The sequence below is a fragment of the Colletotrichum fructicola genome (assembly GCF_000319635.2).
Source record: "Colletotrichum fructicola Nara gc5 chromosome Unknown KSG_Nara_v1_contig02, whole genome shotgun sequence".
Lineage (NCBI taxonomy): Eukaryota > Fungi > Ascomycota > Sordariomycetes > Glomerellales > Glomerellaceae > Colletotrichum > Colletotrichum fructicola.
In genome coordinates this window covers 327,356-341,524 of record NW_027094052.1, presented here as the reverse complement: position 1 = coordinate 341,524, position 14,169 = coordinate 327,356, and the positions used below count along the sequence as shown (strand labels likewise).

At 52.9% G+C, this 14,169-nt stretch overlaps 5 protein-coding genes across 5 annotated transcripts; 2 read left to right on the top strand and 3 right to left on the bottom strand.

Moving 5' to 3' along the window:
- Positions 1 to 23: 23 nt before the first annotated feature.
- Positions 24 to 1,469, bottom strand: set5-3 (SET domain-containing protein 5; the record flags this gene model as incomplete). Its single annotated transcript, XM_032031642.1, has 2 exons — positions 24 to 217; positions 641 to 1,469. 2 exons carry the CDS (start codon positions 1,467 to 1,469, stop codon positions 24 to 26), a joined length of 1,023 nt encoding a protein of 340 aa, XP_031888807.1.
- A 664-nt stretch (positions 1,470 to 2,133) lies between these two features.
- recQ (ATP-dependent DNA helicase RecQ) lies at positions 2,134 to 4,791 on the bottom strand (the record flags this gene model as incomplete). The annotated part of the gene is made up of 9 exons (XM_032031641.1): positions 2,134 to 2,169; positions 2,223 to 3,038; positions 3,089 to 3,412; positions 3,475 to 3,600; positions 3,654 to 3,765; positions 3,817 to 3,958; positions 4,014 to 4,047; positions 4,106 to 4,438; positions 4,492 to 4,791. 9 exons carry the CDS (start codon positions 4,789 to 4,791, stop codon positions 2,134 to 2,136), a joined length of 2,223 nt encoding a protein of 740 aa, XP_031888802.1.
- A 1,378-nt stretch (positions 4,792 to 6,169) lies between these two features.
- On the top strand, positions 6,170 to 7,667 carry atnN-13 (Aspercryptin biosynthesis cluster-specific transcription regulator atnN; the record flags this gene model as incomplete). The annotated part of the gene is made up of 3 exons (XM_066151033.1): positions 6,170 to 6,219; positions 6,320 to 6,415; positions 6,479 to 7,667. 3 exons carry the CDS (start codon positions 6,170 to 6,172, stop codon positions 7,665 to 7,667), a joined length of 1,335 nt encoding a protein of 444 aa, XP_066009546.1.
- A 1,332-nt stretch (positions 7,668 to 8,999) lies between these two features.
- On the top strand, positions 9,000 to 11,204 carry yeaX-0 (Carnitine monooxygenase reductase subunit; the record flags this gene model as incomplete). Its single annotated transcript, XM_032031639.1, has 1 exon — positions 9,000 to 11,204. The coding sequence occupies one exon, from the start codon at positions 9,000 to 9,002 to the stop codon at positions 11,202 to 11,204; it is 2,205 nt and encodes a 734-aa protein (XP_031889018.1).
- A 352-nt stretch (positions 11,205 to 11,556) lies between these two features.
- On the bottom strand, positions 11,557 to 13,315 carry CGGC5_v002765 (putative MFS-type transporter; the record flags this gene model as incomplete). Its single annotated transcript, XM_032031638.1, has 2 exons — positions 11,557 to 12,866; positions 12,946 to 13,315. 2 exons carry the CDS (start codon positions 13,313 to 13,315, stop codon positions 11,557 to 11,559), a joined length of 1,680 nt encoding a protein of 559 aa, XP_031888799.1.
- Between the last annotated feature and the right edge of the window lie 854 nt (positions 13,316 to 14,169).

Genomic DNA, 14,169 nt, shown 5'->3' with positions numbered 1-14,169 from the left:
TGCGTGAGCGGCTTCATGAGGCCTTACATCCTGGTCGCCAGCGCCAGCGCTCCGTTGCAATCGCCAAGGATGGTCGCCATCGCGCCGCCGTGGCAGAAGTCCTCGCGGAACAACGTCAGTCCGTGGCCCAAGGTAAGCAGGAACGAGACTCTGGTGGTGAAGCGCGAATCCAGGGACTGCTTGTCAAGGTTTCCGTTGAGCGCATCGTAGGCGGTGTCTGCCGCGTCAGCTTGTGCACTGGGCGGGTGCACGAAGGCGATGAAGTGGGAAATGTTGCCGCCGAGTCCATGGTGACGGCGAAGAATTCAAAGGCGTATCCTTTGTGGGCGTAGGCTCGGCTGATGAGGGCTCTGACGATGAGGGCTGGGGCAAACAGAACTTTGGCGCACCAAGGGATGGGGTTGAAGTGCGCTAGCTGGTTGTCCCATGAGTCCATCTCGGGCCAGAATGGAAGCGACAATTGTATTGTTGATACGGCGAGTGAGGTAGATCTCACAATGAGGTCAAGGTTGTGGAAATGGGGGTATTATTGATGTCGCTCTCTAACTCTATACACCATCTAATACAGACTAAGCCGATCAAGCATCGACATTAACACCTAGTCCCTGGACGTCCTTCTTCGTTGAAATGTAAAACTGACTGTCCTTCCCGACAGCCTCCTCCTCAAGCTGCAACCCCTTCAACGCCAGATCACGCGTTTGCGCTGCTTCCCCCAGCTTGGACGCCATACGCGCAGCGGCAATGTGCATTGTTGCAGCCTCCCGGCCCCGAATGCCCTCCATATCGTACGCCTTCACCAACGCCAGCATCAACTCAAACTCAGCCCTCGGGTCCTCCGACGCAGCCTCCGCAAACTGCTGCAACTTGGCCGCAATCTCCGCGCGTCTCGCCTCGCCAGCCTCCGACGTCTTGGGATCGCACGCCGAACAGTCACAAAGAAACCCGTAGCCATCTTGAAGGTGGTCCTGCCTCGCCTGCCGCAGGCCAAGGTGCTCATCCAGATAAGAGATAGTGATCTCCTCCTCCGGCTTAATGTCCCGCGTCGCATGGACCGTGAAGGCATCCAGCTTCTTGTTGAAATTGCCCTGCGCGTTCGGCACGCACGAGTGATTCAGCCGCGCGACCTGCGGGAAGAGCGCCTGCGTCTCGTCGCCGATGTTGAAGTTGTTGTTGCGGAAGATGTTGAGGATGGTGTGGTTGAGCACCGTCCGCCCGGGGCTGGTCTTGCTCTGCCACAGCGACTCCGCCCAGCTCAGCACGCCGGCCTTGCCGGGGTTGAGCGACAGCGACAGTAGCGACTTCTGGCCGGCCGTCGGGAGCGCGTGCGCCTGCCGGAGGATGTTGGCGCTGGTCTCGGAGGGGAGGAGGGTGAGCAGGGCCCGGTCTGCGAGGACCCGCTGGCCGCGGGGGATGGGCTTTGCGGCGAAGACGCCGAGGCCTTTGCCGGCGGCCTGCCGGACGGTGAACATTGGGGAATCGGGGCGGTCTTTTTTCGCGACGGCTGCGGGAGAGAAGGGGGCGGCGGCGGACGGGGAGGAAATATTTTTGTCGTCTGCCTTCCTGCCGGAAACGGAAAGGTCAAAGGGGGCAGACGCAGCGGCAGCTGGCTGAAAAAGGCAAGGGGGCACCCGACTCGCCGCCTCCGGGGCGAAATTAGCGTCTCGGAACGGAATGCAAGGGTCCTCGCCTTATCGTGTGTTGTTTCGTGTTCCGACGGCTCAGTTATTTGCGCGATAAGAAACTTTGCCTTTTGGTCTTCAGACTCAATCAACTGTGTTGTGAGGAGCTTCTGCAACTCGTTAGTTCCACATTTCAATACAGATAATTGGAACTCTTCGCTCTGAACATTGCTCAACTCAATTGGCAACGATCGTCATCAACTCTTCAACTTGGATGCAACCTGAGCTGTGAGCCCCTGCCAATGCTCTACTTTTTTCTGAATCGCCCTGGTCGCTGTGGTGCGGCTCATCCGTTTCCTCTACAGAATTCGCGCAAGCGCGCCGTGTAATCGAATTAGTTCCGTCTTCCCTGAGCAAAACACCGTTTTACAGCCATCATCCCGGTCTGAAAACAGAGTCAAAAGCAATTTCCGCCTCCCCATTCCGGCATACCGGTCGAGGTCTTGTTTACCAATCATTTGATCATCTTTTCGAAAGCCGCTACAAGTTCCTGCTACCTTGTCAGCGTTGCCGTCATTCGAGTGACCAGCATTATGAACTCACGTCAAAATTACAATCGCTCATTCTCTCAAAGACAGCTTCGTTCTTCCATAGTTGCATGCTGCTGATGCGCGGCGTCTTGATGCCAAAGGCCACGCACGCCATGAATCGAGGATCGTTCTTCGCGGTACTGTTGGCCAAGGCCTGCTTAGTAGCGGAAGGCGTCTTGCTTGACTTCGCCTTGCGTGCCTCATCGCTGCAGAGGGCTTTGCAGACGCTTGCGATGCTCTTCATGAGATCCTTGTCAAGCGGCTTCGGCTTGAACTCAGGCAGGACCACCTGCTTGTGCGTCTCGCACCAGGTGCAGTGCCCGCACTCCTCGACCGATGCGTGAGTGGTATCGGCAAAGTAGGCCGCCAGGGCGCGCGTGATGCATTTTGTACCTGTCAACAGGTTGACGAGATCCTGGACCCGCTGGAGATCTTGCTTTTCCTTCTTGGTGATTTCCTGATCGATGTTATCGATCATTGCGTCGATCTCCGGCTGGCTCTTGGGCAGCGCCTTCTTGAGTCGGAAAACATTCTGGACGCCAGACTTTTGGAGCTTGACGACCCCGGATTCGGCCCAATGGTCCAATTTTCTTGTGATGTCGCCTCGGTACAGGTGCTTGCCATCCGCAACATCATCAATCTCGATGAATGTCCATATTTTCGCAGTTCGGGATCCCCGGCGTATCGCTTTTGCTGCTGGTGTATCGTCGTCGTTGTACTCTTGTCGCTGCAGCACCTGATACTTGTATTCGGAGTATTGTGGCGTTCCTGCTCGAAGTAGGCCGAACTTGAGCTCCAGGTAGGCGTAAATGATGGACAGTTGCGTCTCCTGGTAGCCATTAGTGACTGTTGTCTACTTGATAGAATAACTGCCCAAACCTTGATATCAACTCGTTTGGACTGCATGGTAATCCCCACGGAAAACGTTTCGCCAGGAGAAAGCCGACAGTGCTCCTCATCGCAAATCTCCTCGAATAACGCACGTAGAGCCAGTCTCGAAGGGCGTTCTCCGTGCACGAGCACGTTCCTGAGAAAGAAGTCCTTGTCGGAGAGGTACAACATGCACGTACTTGGTTTACCGTCTCGGCCGGCCCTTCCAATCTGTTGGCTGTATGCCTCGATGCTGCTGGGAAGGTCAAAGTGGATGATAGTCCGGACGTTCTCTTTGTCGATTCCCATGCCGAAGGCAATCGTGCCAACAATCTGCGAGGAAACAGGGTTAGAAAATTGATCTGGGACGTGCTTCCTTCATTTCCATAACTCACAATCATGTCGGTACTGCGTAGAAATTTGTCTTGGATGTCGGATCGCACGTCCTTGTCCAGTCCTGCGTGATACGGCTTCGCCTTGAAGCCCTTGGCAACCAGCGACTTGGAAAGGCTTTCTGTACCCTTGAGTACCCATGTGATCAGCCCAGTCCTGTTCGCGAATTCGGCAAACCTACTGCGTGTGTTGTAACATAGATGATGGACGGCCCCGGGTGTTTCTTTAAAAAGCTGGTGCAGATCTTCACCTGGTCATCCTTCTCGTTGATAGCTTGAACACGAAGATTGAGGCTAGACGTGTCAGATTTGGTTCTCTGCGATAAAAACCAGATGGGCACTAACTTGGAACGATACATGCTTGTGACGAAGAGGCCTTCGGGGGGAATGTTGAACGTGTCACGGATATCCTTCGCGACAGCCGCCGTGGCGGTCGCAGTAAGGCAGACGACCCGTTCGACATTGGCTTCCTTGGCGAACCGAGCAACTGCAGCCTTTGGTAAGAAATGGGTGCTCAGGTTGCAGATCTGGGAGGAACTCACTTTTGAGGTAGTCTGGTCGGAAAGAATGTCCCCACTGCAGGTACTCGTTAGCGCGAGCGGTAGAAAGATGAACGCAGGATTGACGACCGTACCTCTGAAATACAATGAGCCTCATCAATGGCGAGTAGCCGTATGCCGCCGCGGATGGCTTGGAGAGAGGCAAGGAAGCCCTCGTTGTTCAGACGCTCCGGAGCACAATACAACAGGTCGAGCTTGCCGCACGAGAGCTTTTGGTGAATGTCGACGAAGGTTTCACGAGTCTGCGTCGAGTCAAGTACTGCGGCGCTAATACCTCGTCGTCGAAGGGCGTCAACTTGATCTTTCATCAATGCGATCAGTGGAGAAATCACGACAGTAACTCCACTCTCCTCAGGGCTTCTGGAGTTTTTCTGACGGTCAAGCTCTTTGATAGCGACAGCTGGGACCTGTTGATCGTCAGCGACCATGAACATATGCTACTGGCCATAGAGGAGCGTACCTGATAGCACAAACTCTTGCCTCCTCCAGTGGGAAAGACCACCACAGCACTTTCGCCACCAATAATTCGACTGATCGCTGCTTCTTGCTCTAGACGAAAAGCGTTCAAACCGAACCTCTCCTTCAGAACTTTCTGGGCAAGCTCTGATGTCTGTGATCCAGATCGGTGCTTCTTGGAGGCAGGCTCTTCGATGGCATCGTCTCCGTCATCTGGAGCCCGCTTAGCGCTGGGAGGGACGCCGTCAGCAACGGCGAGGAGGTCTGCCTCATCTGCAGAATCAAACCCGAAGTCGTCGTCCATTGCTGCGTAGGCCTAGATCGCTGAGATACAATCGAGGTACGAGCCGATCCAGGTAAGGTCGGTGTTAGATCGTGCAGCCGGCGTGGGTGGGTTCGGGAATGGTCGATGGTGTGCCCATTCGGGAAGGAGGGACCTGACGGACTGGCCGCACCACGCAGTGACGCGCTGAAGTCGCAGGCGCGGAACGCGTAAAGTTGGCTTAGTCATCCGAACGAGGTATGCCCCACCCGTGGACCCCTTCCCAAGCACGGGCACTCACACGAACACTCACCCACTGAGGAGGGGAACTCATCGATCTCATGATAAGAATCATGATAAGAAGGTGATTGAGTGCATTGAACATCATGAATTCACATATCTGTGTATAGTAACTGAAGTACACCAATGGTTGAAAACTTAAGGATTATTTGAAAAGCAGCAGCTCGACCAAGAAATACGTACCGGGGTTCCCGGGCTTCTGGATTCTAGGACAAGTCGGCTTGTGTAATACGCGACGAGGGAGGGGGTCGATTTTGGAGCCAAATAATCTGGTTATTGTGGAAGTGAATAAATTGACTAACGTTATTTGGCTCTTAAGAGGTGGACGAACGCTCGTTGACTTGCGGAACTCTTGACTTCTGGCCGTGCTGGCTTAGTGACGGACTATTTCCGCAGAGGTAATTCTATAATAAATCAGCCTCGATTTGTTTCGTCAACATTTGCCGAAAGTATGGTAGATATCGAAATGCTGCTACCTGGCGGACTGACGGACGTGTTGCGCCGAATGATCCCCAACCCCCGCGAAACATAAGAAATCAGGTTCCCCAAGCAGTCATGCGCTGTGCTTGAATACATTCGAAAACGTTTCATACGTCTCTCGAACATGATTCATGGTTTAAGGCTTCTCTCACTGTTCAACTTCTCAACTAAGAAACCGTGGAACGCAGGAGCAACTTCTCGCTGATAATCCCATGCAGAACCATCTCGGCCGAGTGATCAACCAACAGTCGGCATGCCTGCTCTTTATTGGGACTATCTCTGCCGTTCACCAGCTCAGCCTATCACAACCTTGACCACCTTGAGGATAGTGGTTGCAACAAAGGCTCATGCTCACATTGGCTAGTTCGGACTAGACCCCGGTAGTCCCGCAGTGGCTCCTGACAGGGGTTGCGGGAGAAAGCCCACCAGCCCGTCCTGGCTTTTCTTCTTCTCCGCTTCGAAGCTCTGGCTCTCAATGTCTCTCACCACACTGCAGCTAGGTTGTGCCTCCATTGCCCCCTTAGGAGGTGTCAGACGCGCAGGTGGCTTACTCTGACGAACAATCTCTCGGCAAAACCTAAACATTGGAGGCTGACTTGTGGGTTTACGCTGCCTCCACACACCGGGGCGGCCACAAGCGATGGCTCGGAAAGGCAGCCGGAAAACCAGAACGGGATGCATCACCTGCAAGTGAGTGTGCCTGGGCGGCCGCCGTCTGCTATCACAACGAGATGCCTTCTTCATGACGATGCGAGACACTCATAAGGGGCTCCGGTCTAACGGTCGCTAGAATTCGCAAAGTCAAGTGCGACGAGACGAAGCCGGCATGCAACCGCTGTATGGCCACCGGCCGCCACTGCGACGGCTACTTGCCCACCGGCAGCATGTCAGCAAGACATACAAACTCGGCTCTTCGCTTGTATCGGCCAGAAGGATTTCCAGGGATAAGGACCGCTGGAGAGAGCCGAGCTTTGCAGTACTTCTGTCAAGAGGCTGGCCCGCAACTGTCAGGCGCGGTAGACCCCCTTTTCATGTCGAAACTCGTCATGCAATTTACTAGCTACGAGCCTGCTGCTCGACACGCCGTCCTAGCCATCAGCACTCTCACCGAGCAACTACACGGCGGCACCTGTGGACCACTGGTCCGAATCCAGGATCAAGAGTTTGCACTTCATCATTACAATGCCGCGATCAACGACATTAGGAAGCTGAAGTCACCAGAAACACATCCAGTGGTACTGCTTGTGTGCATCCTCTTTATCTGCATCGACGTCTTGCAGGAGAATCGCAAGATGGTCATTCAGCACTGCAAGCACGGGTTTGCCCTTCTCAAGCACACCACATTCGAATACGCCTGGACAAAGCAGTATCTTTTGCCTCTGTTCCGAAGAGTCGCTGCCACCTCTTTCATATGGGCAGATGACTCTTCAGATTTCCCGGACCTAGATGGCCTAGAGCACCCTATGCCTGATGGATTCTTCAACTTCGCCGATGCCCAGGCCATGATCGATGATGTTTTCAGCCGGACGCTTCGACTCGTGAGACGAGGTGATCCGCATCGCATCCGCCCAGAAACGAATGGGGCCCCGCCCCCAGAATTGTTAATCGAGCAAAGCCAAATTAGACGGTTGCTGGAACAGTGGGAGCTGCTAATGGAAGATTTTGAGGCTCGTCCGCTGTCCCCGCCTGGGAGAGAGTCCCCGACGACTGAGAACTTGACCAAGACCCTCCGATTCATCCTCCGCTGTCGCTTCGAATCCTGCAAGATATGGTTGAACATGGCATTAGACCCAGAGGTCTACGACCACGACAACCACATGGATACATTCGTCGAGATGTTGGAAGATCTTGGGGTCACAGACCCTGAATTTCTCGATGGGTTCCGACGGTCACCAAGTTTTATGTGCGATGCCGGCTATGTGCCCATGATCGTACTGACATCTGCAAAATGTGCCCATTTGGAGTCAAGACTGTCGGCTTTAAAGTTGGTACCGGTCCCAGGACTGCCAAGGGAGCTTCTGTGCCTTCCAGCACACGCATGGGGCTGCCCGGAAGTCAAGGACCTGCCTCAAGTAATTCAAACCTCGACGGAGGATACTGGTACAGCACCTAATGATGTAATGGAAATGAGTACATAAGATTTATGAACGGAAAGTATTTCTCAAGCAATGATGAGCCGCGGGTGATTTGCGTTTTACTGCAGTATGCAATGTCTGCCTCACGGCGCCTGCAGATGGACCTGGTCTGCGCATGCATTTATTCCAAATCAAGACGAAGATCCGCCTCCTGCCTCAAAAGATAATCGTAGTGATGAACCACCAATGGGATTAGGCTTCAATTGCGTATGGCAGGTAAAGCATCTAAAAACAGCATCGTGTTTGCTGTGGGGAGACTGATCAACTACTGCTCAGCACCAAGACACTGTATCCCTATTCGAAGTCGAAGGCAGTTACTCCGATCGTCAAATTGATCCCGTGACAATGAAGCCACTCACTCAGGCTTTCTTGCAAGATGGATCTGCCCCTGGAAAATAATTGACACCAATCAACTTGAACGCCTACAGAGTTGAAGCAGCCACGCAAGCCCCCTGCAGGTCGGTTCGGCAGACAAGGTTAGATGCCGAAAGAGAATCCGAGGCACGGCTCCTCCATCCGAACCGAAAGTCTGCAGTGATATCTTGAACTGAAATGTTTTGGACCTTTTATATAACTAGATGGACATCGAATTCCATCCGCGGAGGCCAGTATCGGACCCCCACCGCCGGTAGCGGCGCGACTGATACCCACTGTCCACACGAGATCGCGATCCCCAAGCCCCCCAAAGCAGAACACAGGACATCTAATCGGACATCACTCATAATTCTCAAAAATTTCTTCTTGGAAACTTTGGCCCCAAAGACAACTTCAACTCGCATAGAGCTCGCCATGTGTTCACAACATCCAAATTTGAGCCGCGTCAAGACGGCGCGCATACAACGACAATGATCAATTCCTGGCCATCTTGAGATCACGTCTGACCCCTGTCGGGAACTCACATCCCGCAATCCTTTCGTGTCAACTCCCCGGGCCCCGAGAAGCGGCCCCGTGAAGCCGGTCAAGTTGATCAGCGGGGATGCTGTAATCCAGTACGACCGTCCCAATGAGGCTTAAAGGAGAGTATCAACCAAATTTCGCATGGCTGTCTGGCCGGCTCAAAACGCCGGTCGGTTCGGTGGGGGCCGAGGTTCGGGATACTAGTTTTCGGCCCCGAATAGGGCCCACTTCGGTTCGGCACGGGCTGCTATGCAAGCACATAAACACAGACATACATACCGACCCGACAAACGCCTGGCTACCCTATCCATTCTAAAAACGACATCAACGGTAGCTCTGGCAATTATACGGGATCGAATCCACTAAAAAGAGACCAATCACATTGGCATTGGCAACCCTTCGGAGTGCAACTGTCTTTGAGCCAATCACCCGCATACGATGGCTTGTCCCTTCAGCGACTCGCGTCGACTCTTCGTTGACCTAGCCTCTTCGCGAGACAGTGAAGGGTTTCAATTCAGCGAGAAACTCGGTGGCTACGTTGTTTCTCGATACGATGATATCGTCTCAGTCCTCGACAGACCCGAACTTTTCAGCTCTCGGCCGACGGTGCCAGAGTTCCCGCCAATGGTCCGGGATCTGTTTGCCAACAAAGTACCAGACAAGGGCACATTGTTAGCACACGATAACCCTGACCACGATCGGCTGAGAAAGAGCGTCGCATCCTTCTTTGTGCCACGTAGACTGGAACGATTCGAGCCGATGCTCCGCGCGGCTGCCCATGACCAGATCGACAAATTCGTTGGTTCGGGCTCAGTCGAGATCAAGAGTCAATTTGCACTTCCTGTACCATTGAGATGTATTGTGGTAGTTGCAGGACTGGACCCAGCCAGATGGGAGTGGATCGGACGTTGCCTTGCGCTCTTCGGCGGCATCACCAAGTCTGAAGAGGAACTCAGCATTCAGCAAAGAGTTCAAGATGTCTTGGACTTGCACACATACATCGCCGGTGTCATCGAGGATAGACGGAATGATAGAAGAGATGATCTAATCAGCCATATCTGGAACGAAAGAGATGCTGGAATAGTGGAATTGACCGACTTCGAGCACCTCAGCATGATTCCAGGCCTTCTTCTTGCCGGTCATGAGACTACGACCAATGTTCTTTCCATGGGGATGGCACACCTGCTCCATCACGGCTTGTGGGAGCGAGTATCAGAAAGCGACGCGACAAGATCAGCCGCCATTGAGGAACTTCTTCGCTATGAGTCGGCCATAACAGGGATGCCACGGCTAGTCACAACGGAAACGAAATTCGGGGCTATGACCCTACAGCCAGGGGATAAGCTTTTTGTGGCATACAACTCTGGCAGTCGCGACAGTACCAAGTTCGAGAATCCGGATGAAATCGACATCGATAGACACTCCAAGACGCAGCATCTCGGCTTTGGGCGTGGCGTCCACGCTTGCTTAGGAGCCCCCTTTGCACGTCTCCTCCTAAGGACGGAGCTCAAGGTCCTCAGAGAGCGACTTCCTCAGCTTAAACTAGAGACACCGTACGAAGAGATCAAATACAGCGAAGTCCATGAAGGGCGTGGCCCAGAAGCCGTTCGGATCTCTTGGGACCCTCCAACTCACCATGACATTGGCAGTCGTGTTCAGAGCAATTCGGCAACAAAGATGGCAGCCAGGCCACACGACCAGAAGATGACCGTCAGCGAAATATGTCAGGTCGCAACAGACGTGATGCAGATAACACTGCGACCCATTGCTGGTTCTGTGACACCGCGTTGGGCGCCTGGAGCCCACATTGACGTCAAAGCAGGCCCATTTGGCTTTCGACAATACTCCATCTGCTCAAGCCCAGATGACCGAGACAGTCTGGCATTTGCTGTGTTGAAGACGAACGATACCGGAGCTTCTCACTTCATACATGACAGTGTGAAACATAATCTTGAGCTCACTGTTCGTGGACCAAGGAACAACTTTTCCTTCGAACCAGGTTCACGAAGAACTGTGTTCGTTGCTGGAGGCATTGGGATCACCCCTATCAAGCCAATGGCAGCAGAAGCAAAAGCCAGAGGGGAAGATTACACGATCATCTATCTCGGCCGCAAGCGCGATTCAATGGCGTTTTTGGCAGGGATTACCGAAGAGCATGCGAATCGCTGCCTCACATGGGTAAATGATGAACATCAGGGACACCGCTTCGATGTTAGCAGTTGCATTCGATCCCTAGATACGGAAGGCCTTCGGGTTTACTGTTGCGGCCCTGAGGCCCTTCTTGAAGACGTTGAAAAGAGCCTGAAAGATGCATCATCAGGTGTTTTGCGACTGGAACGGTTTGCGATGTCTTCGGACTCTGGCACAGAAAACACAGCGTTTGATGTTGTCCTCGGCCGGAGCGGCAAGGTCCTGCGAGTTCCTGAGGATAAGTCAATCCTAGATGTCATCAATGATGCAGGAGCTGGAGTAATGTCCACCTGTAACAAGGGCTTGTGCGGAACTTGTGAGGTCAGGGTCTTAGATGGGCTGCCCGAACACAGGGACGCAGTCCTCACACCTGCTGAAAGAGCTGAAGGAACCACAATCATGACTTGCGTGTCAAGATGTCGTGGAAGCAAACTTGTACTGGATCTCTGGTGAAGTAGCTGATCGCGTCAGGATAGGGGGTCCTCATCATTTCATATAATCCGAACGTATTCAGGAAGAAAACGGAGACAAACTGTGCAGTAAAAACGATAGTGTGCTCCAGAACTATGTATTGGTGCCACGCCCGGACGCAGGGACTTTTCCCTTTTTCCCTCCCATGCCAACTAAGCTCCTACGAAAACGATCAAGGTTCCAGAACATCGACTATAGACAAGAAATCATACAGCCATGAAGTACATGGTCTGTTAATCAAACCTCAGATGTATCACCAATACTCCAAATGTATTCGCCGATGGGTATTGAGGCAACTCTGCGGGCGTCCTAAGTACACAGAACTACGCCTGATTCAAGGCGCTCCGACGCGACCCTGTCTACTCTCCCTCTCAGACATGTAAGCACGCCACTTGGGGTTAATTATGTACACGGGGATTCCAAGAAGGAAGATCACACCAAAGATCCCAGCGAGGACGCCGAATGCAGTCTGGTACCCGAACCTCTCGACCATTGGCGTCAACCCATAAGTCACGCCGAATGACACCACATTCTTCGTACCGACAACTACGACCAACGCAGGCCCGGGATGTTTGGGAGCTGCCTCGGAAGCAAACGTCGTGGAGATGATGATAATCGCTGTGAATGAGTACTGAAAGATGGTCCAGCCCATGTAAGGTCCCCACCAGGTCGTCCCTCCATGAGCATTGTAACCATACAGCAACAGCATACCGACGCCAACAATGGCAGGTGGTACCATTGTGACCAAATGATGCTCCGGAATGTGCACGCCTCGGTTACGGCGGGCAAGCCACATCACGAATGGGTTGCCAATGAATGTGCAGAAAAGCATACCGAGCACAGCGCCAATAACGCCACCGACATTGATCAGGCCGATGTCAGCCGCTTGCCAGTGGTAGTTGTCCATCAGCACAGTATTGTAAGTGAGACTCATACCCACACCGCAGCCTAAAGCGATGGAGGATGTGAGAACGGCGTAGATGATTCCAGGGGAGGACATCGACTCGGCCATATGCTTCCAGCTCAGCAACATGACTTGAAGAGGTTGTGGATGGGGTGTAGACCAAGGTCTGATTCGCTGAACATAGGTCTTGCGCTCAATGGCACCGGCGGCGTTCCCAGCTCCCGGAGCCGTAAGTCCAGAGCGACTCATCTCCTCGAGATATGCTTGCGCTTCCGAGTCAGGGATGACACGGGTGACACCAAACTCGTCCGTAATGACAAGTTGACCATCCAGAGACTCGGGCGGCCGAGTAAACTGGGTCTCAAAGGCGAAGAAGAACGCAATCACCAGACCAACAGCCACAGTGATGACGAATACCCAATAATACCATCGCCAACCCAGGTCGTGATTGATGTATGACGACGCAAGGTTGATAGTTGATGAGATTGCATTCTGCGCCATCCAGTATAGCCCGAAGATCCGTGAACGTTCGTGGAGAAACGTGACTTCGGTGAGCATGAGTGGGAGGAGGGATTCCGAGGCACCAGTGGCTAGGCCCTGGACGATGCGTGAGGCGAGATGTCCGTTGTAACTATTCTGCAGAGCAGCTGCAATGGTGGCAATCAGAAGGATGATCATGAAGCCAAGGAAGACGGGGCGTCTGCCGTAGGCTAACGAAAGGGGAAGAATGATGTAGTTTCCTGTGATTTGATGTCAGATATATGACTGTCCCTTGCATAATGGCACTGGACCTTTTGAAGAATAATCGAGACAACTTACCAAGGCCTATGCATAGAGTTGGGATCGTAATAAGAAGAACAATCTCGTCTGATGAGTATCCTTGGGGGGTGTACATCTGGAAGAAGACACTCAGGATGGCACCGAGTCCGCTTGCAATCGACAGGCCCATACTGGAGAACCAACAACAGCAGAACACCAGGCCGTACTTCTCCCATTTTCTGAAATTCAAAGGATCGTTCGGGTCCGAAGAAGGCACAGGAATCCGCCGAACTTCGCCATCCTTGTTTACAAGCAGGGCATTGCCATCGACGTGGGTATGGTTGTCTTTGGGATCCGGATTGAGGTCTTCGAGATGCTCGACGCGACTATCGATTTTGGCATCTTCTGGAATCGAAGCTGATGTGGCCATGCTGACGTTCTGGTAGTTATTGGTTTCTGGGATGATCGATCGAGTATCTTTGAGTCGTCAATTGGGCTAATTTCCAACTAAGAAATCTCAAATGTCGGCCTGCAACTCGTTACGACTGCGATTAACCGTCGCAACTGCAGGATGCTGGTTGTCGCACACTCTTCGCTCGCTGTGAGGGAAAGAAGCATATGATCGTTATTCAACATATTGAACAAAGCGGATCCAGTCTCTTTTCAATTTGATGAGCCGCTGCCACTTGATGGAGTGTTCGTCGGAAAATGGAGGTGAACACGGGCAAATCCCGTTCCCCGGTGGGGTTGAGTGAAGATCTACCCCGGACTTGGCACTAAACATTTCGGCTCGGTTGGTGAAGCACGATGCTATTCGGCTCGGAATCTGCACAACCAACAAGGCCTAGTGCCAAATGTATTACTTAAGAACCGAAGATGCGGCTCTTCCAAAGGCTTCAAATAGAACGGCCGGCTATCTGCTCGATTATGGTAGAAACCTTGCAATGCAGGTTTCACGCCTCCTGGTTTTGGAGCGTTCTCGCCGGACTCGCCTGCTGTAGCTTATCAGACAGTGGCGTCGCCTCAGAATTTGTCATATAAGTGGCACATTGCTAAAGCGACTCCAGTCTACCACACGCGGAATCGAGTCAGAAGACTAGTGAAAAAATGAATCTACAAAATTTGCAAAATCAGGCTGCGAGCCGGGAAAAGCAAAGTTCAAGCCAAAGCATGCGAGTCGCGTCGTACAGGCACAGTAAGGCTTTCAATGTGGAACGCTCCATAGCTAGCAAAGTCGGTGAACACGCAAGCAGGGTGAGACAAGGCGTCTCGATATGCTATGAA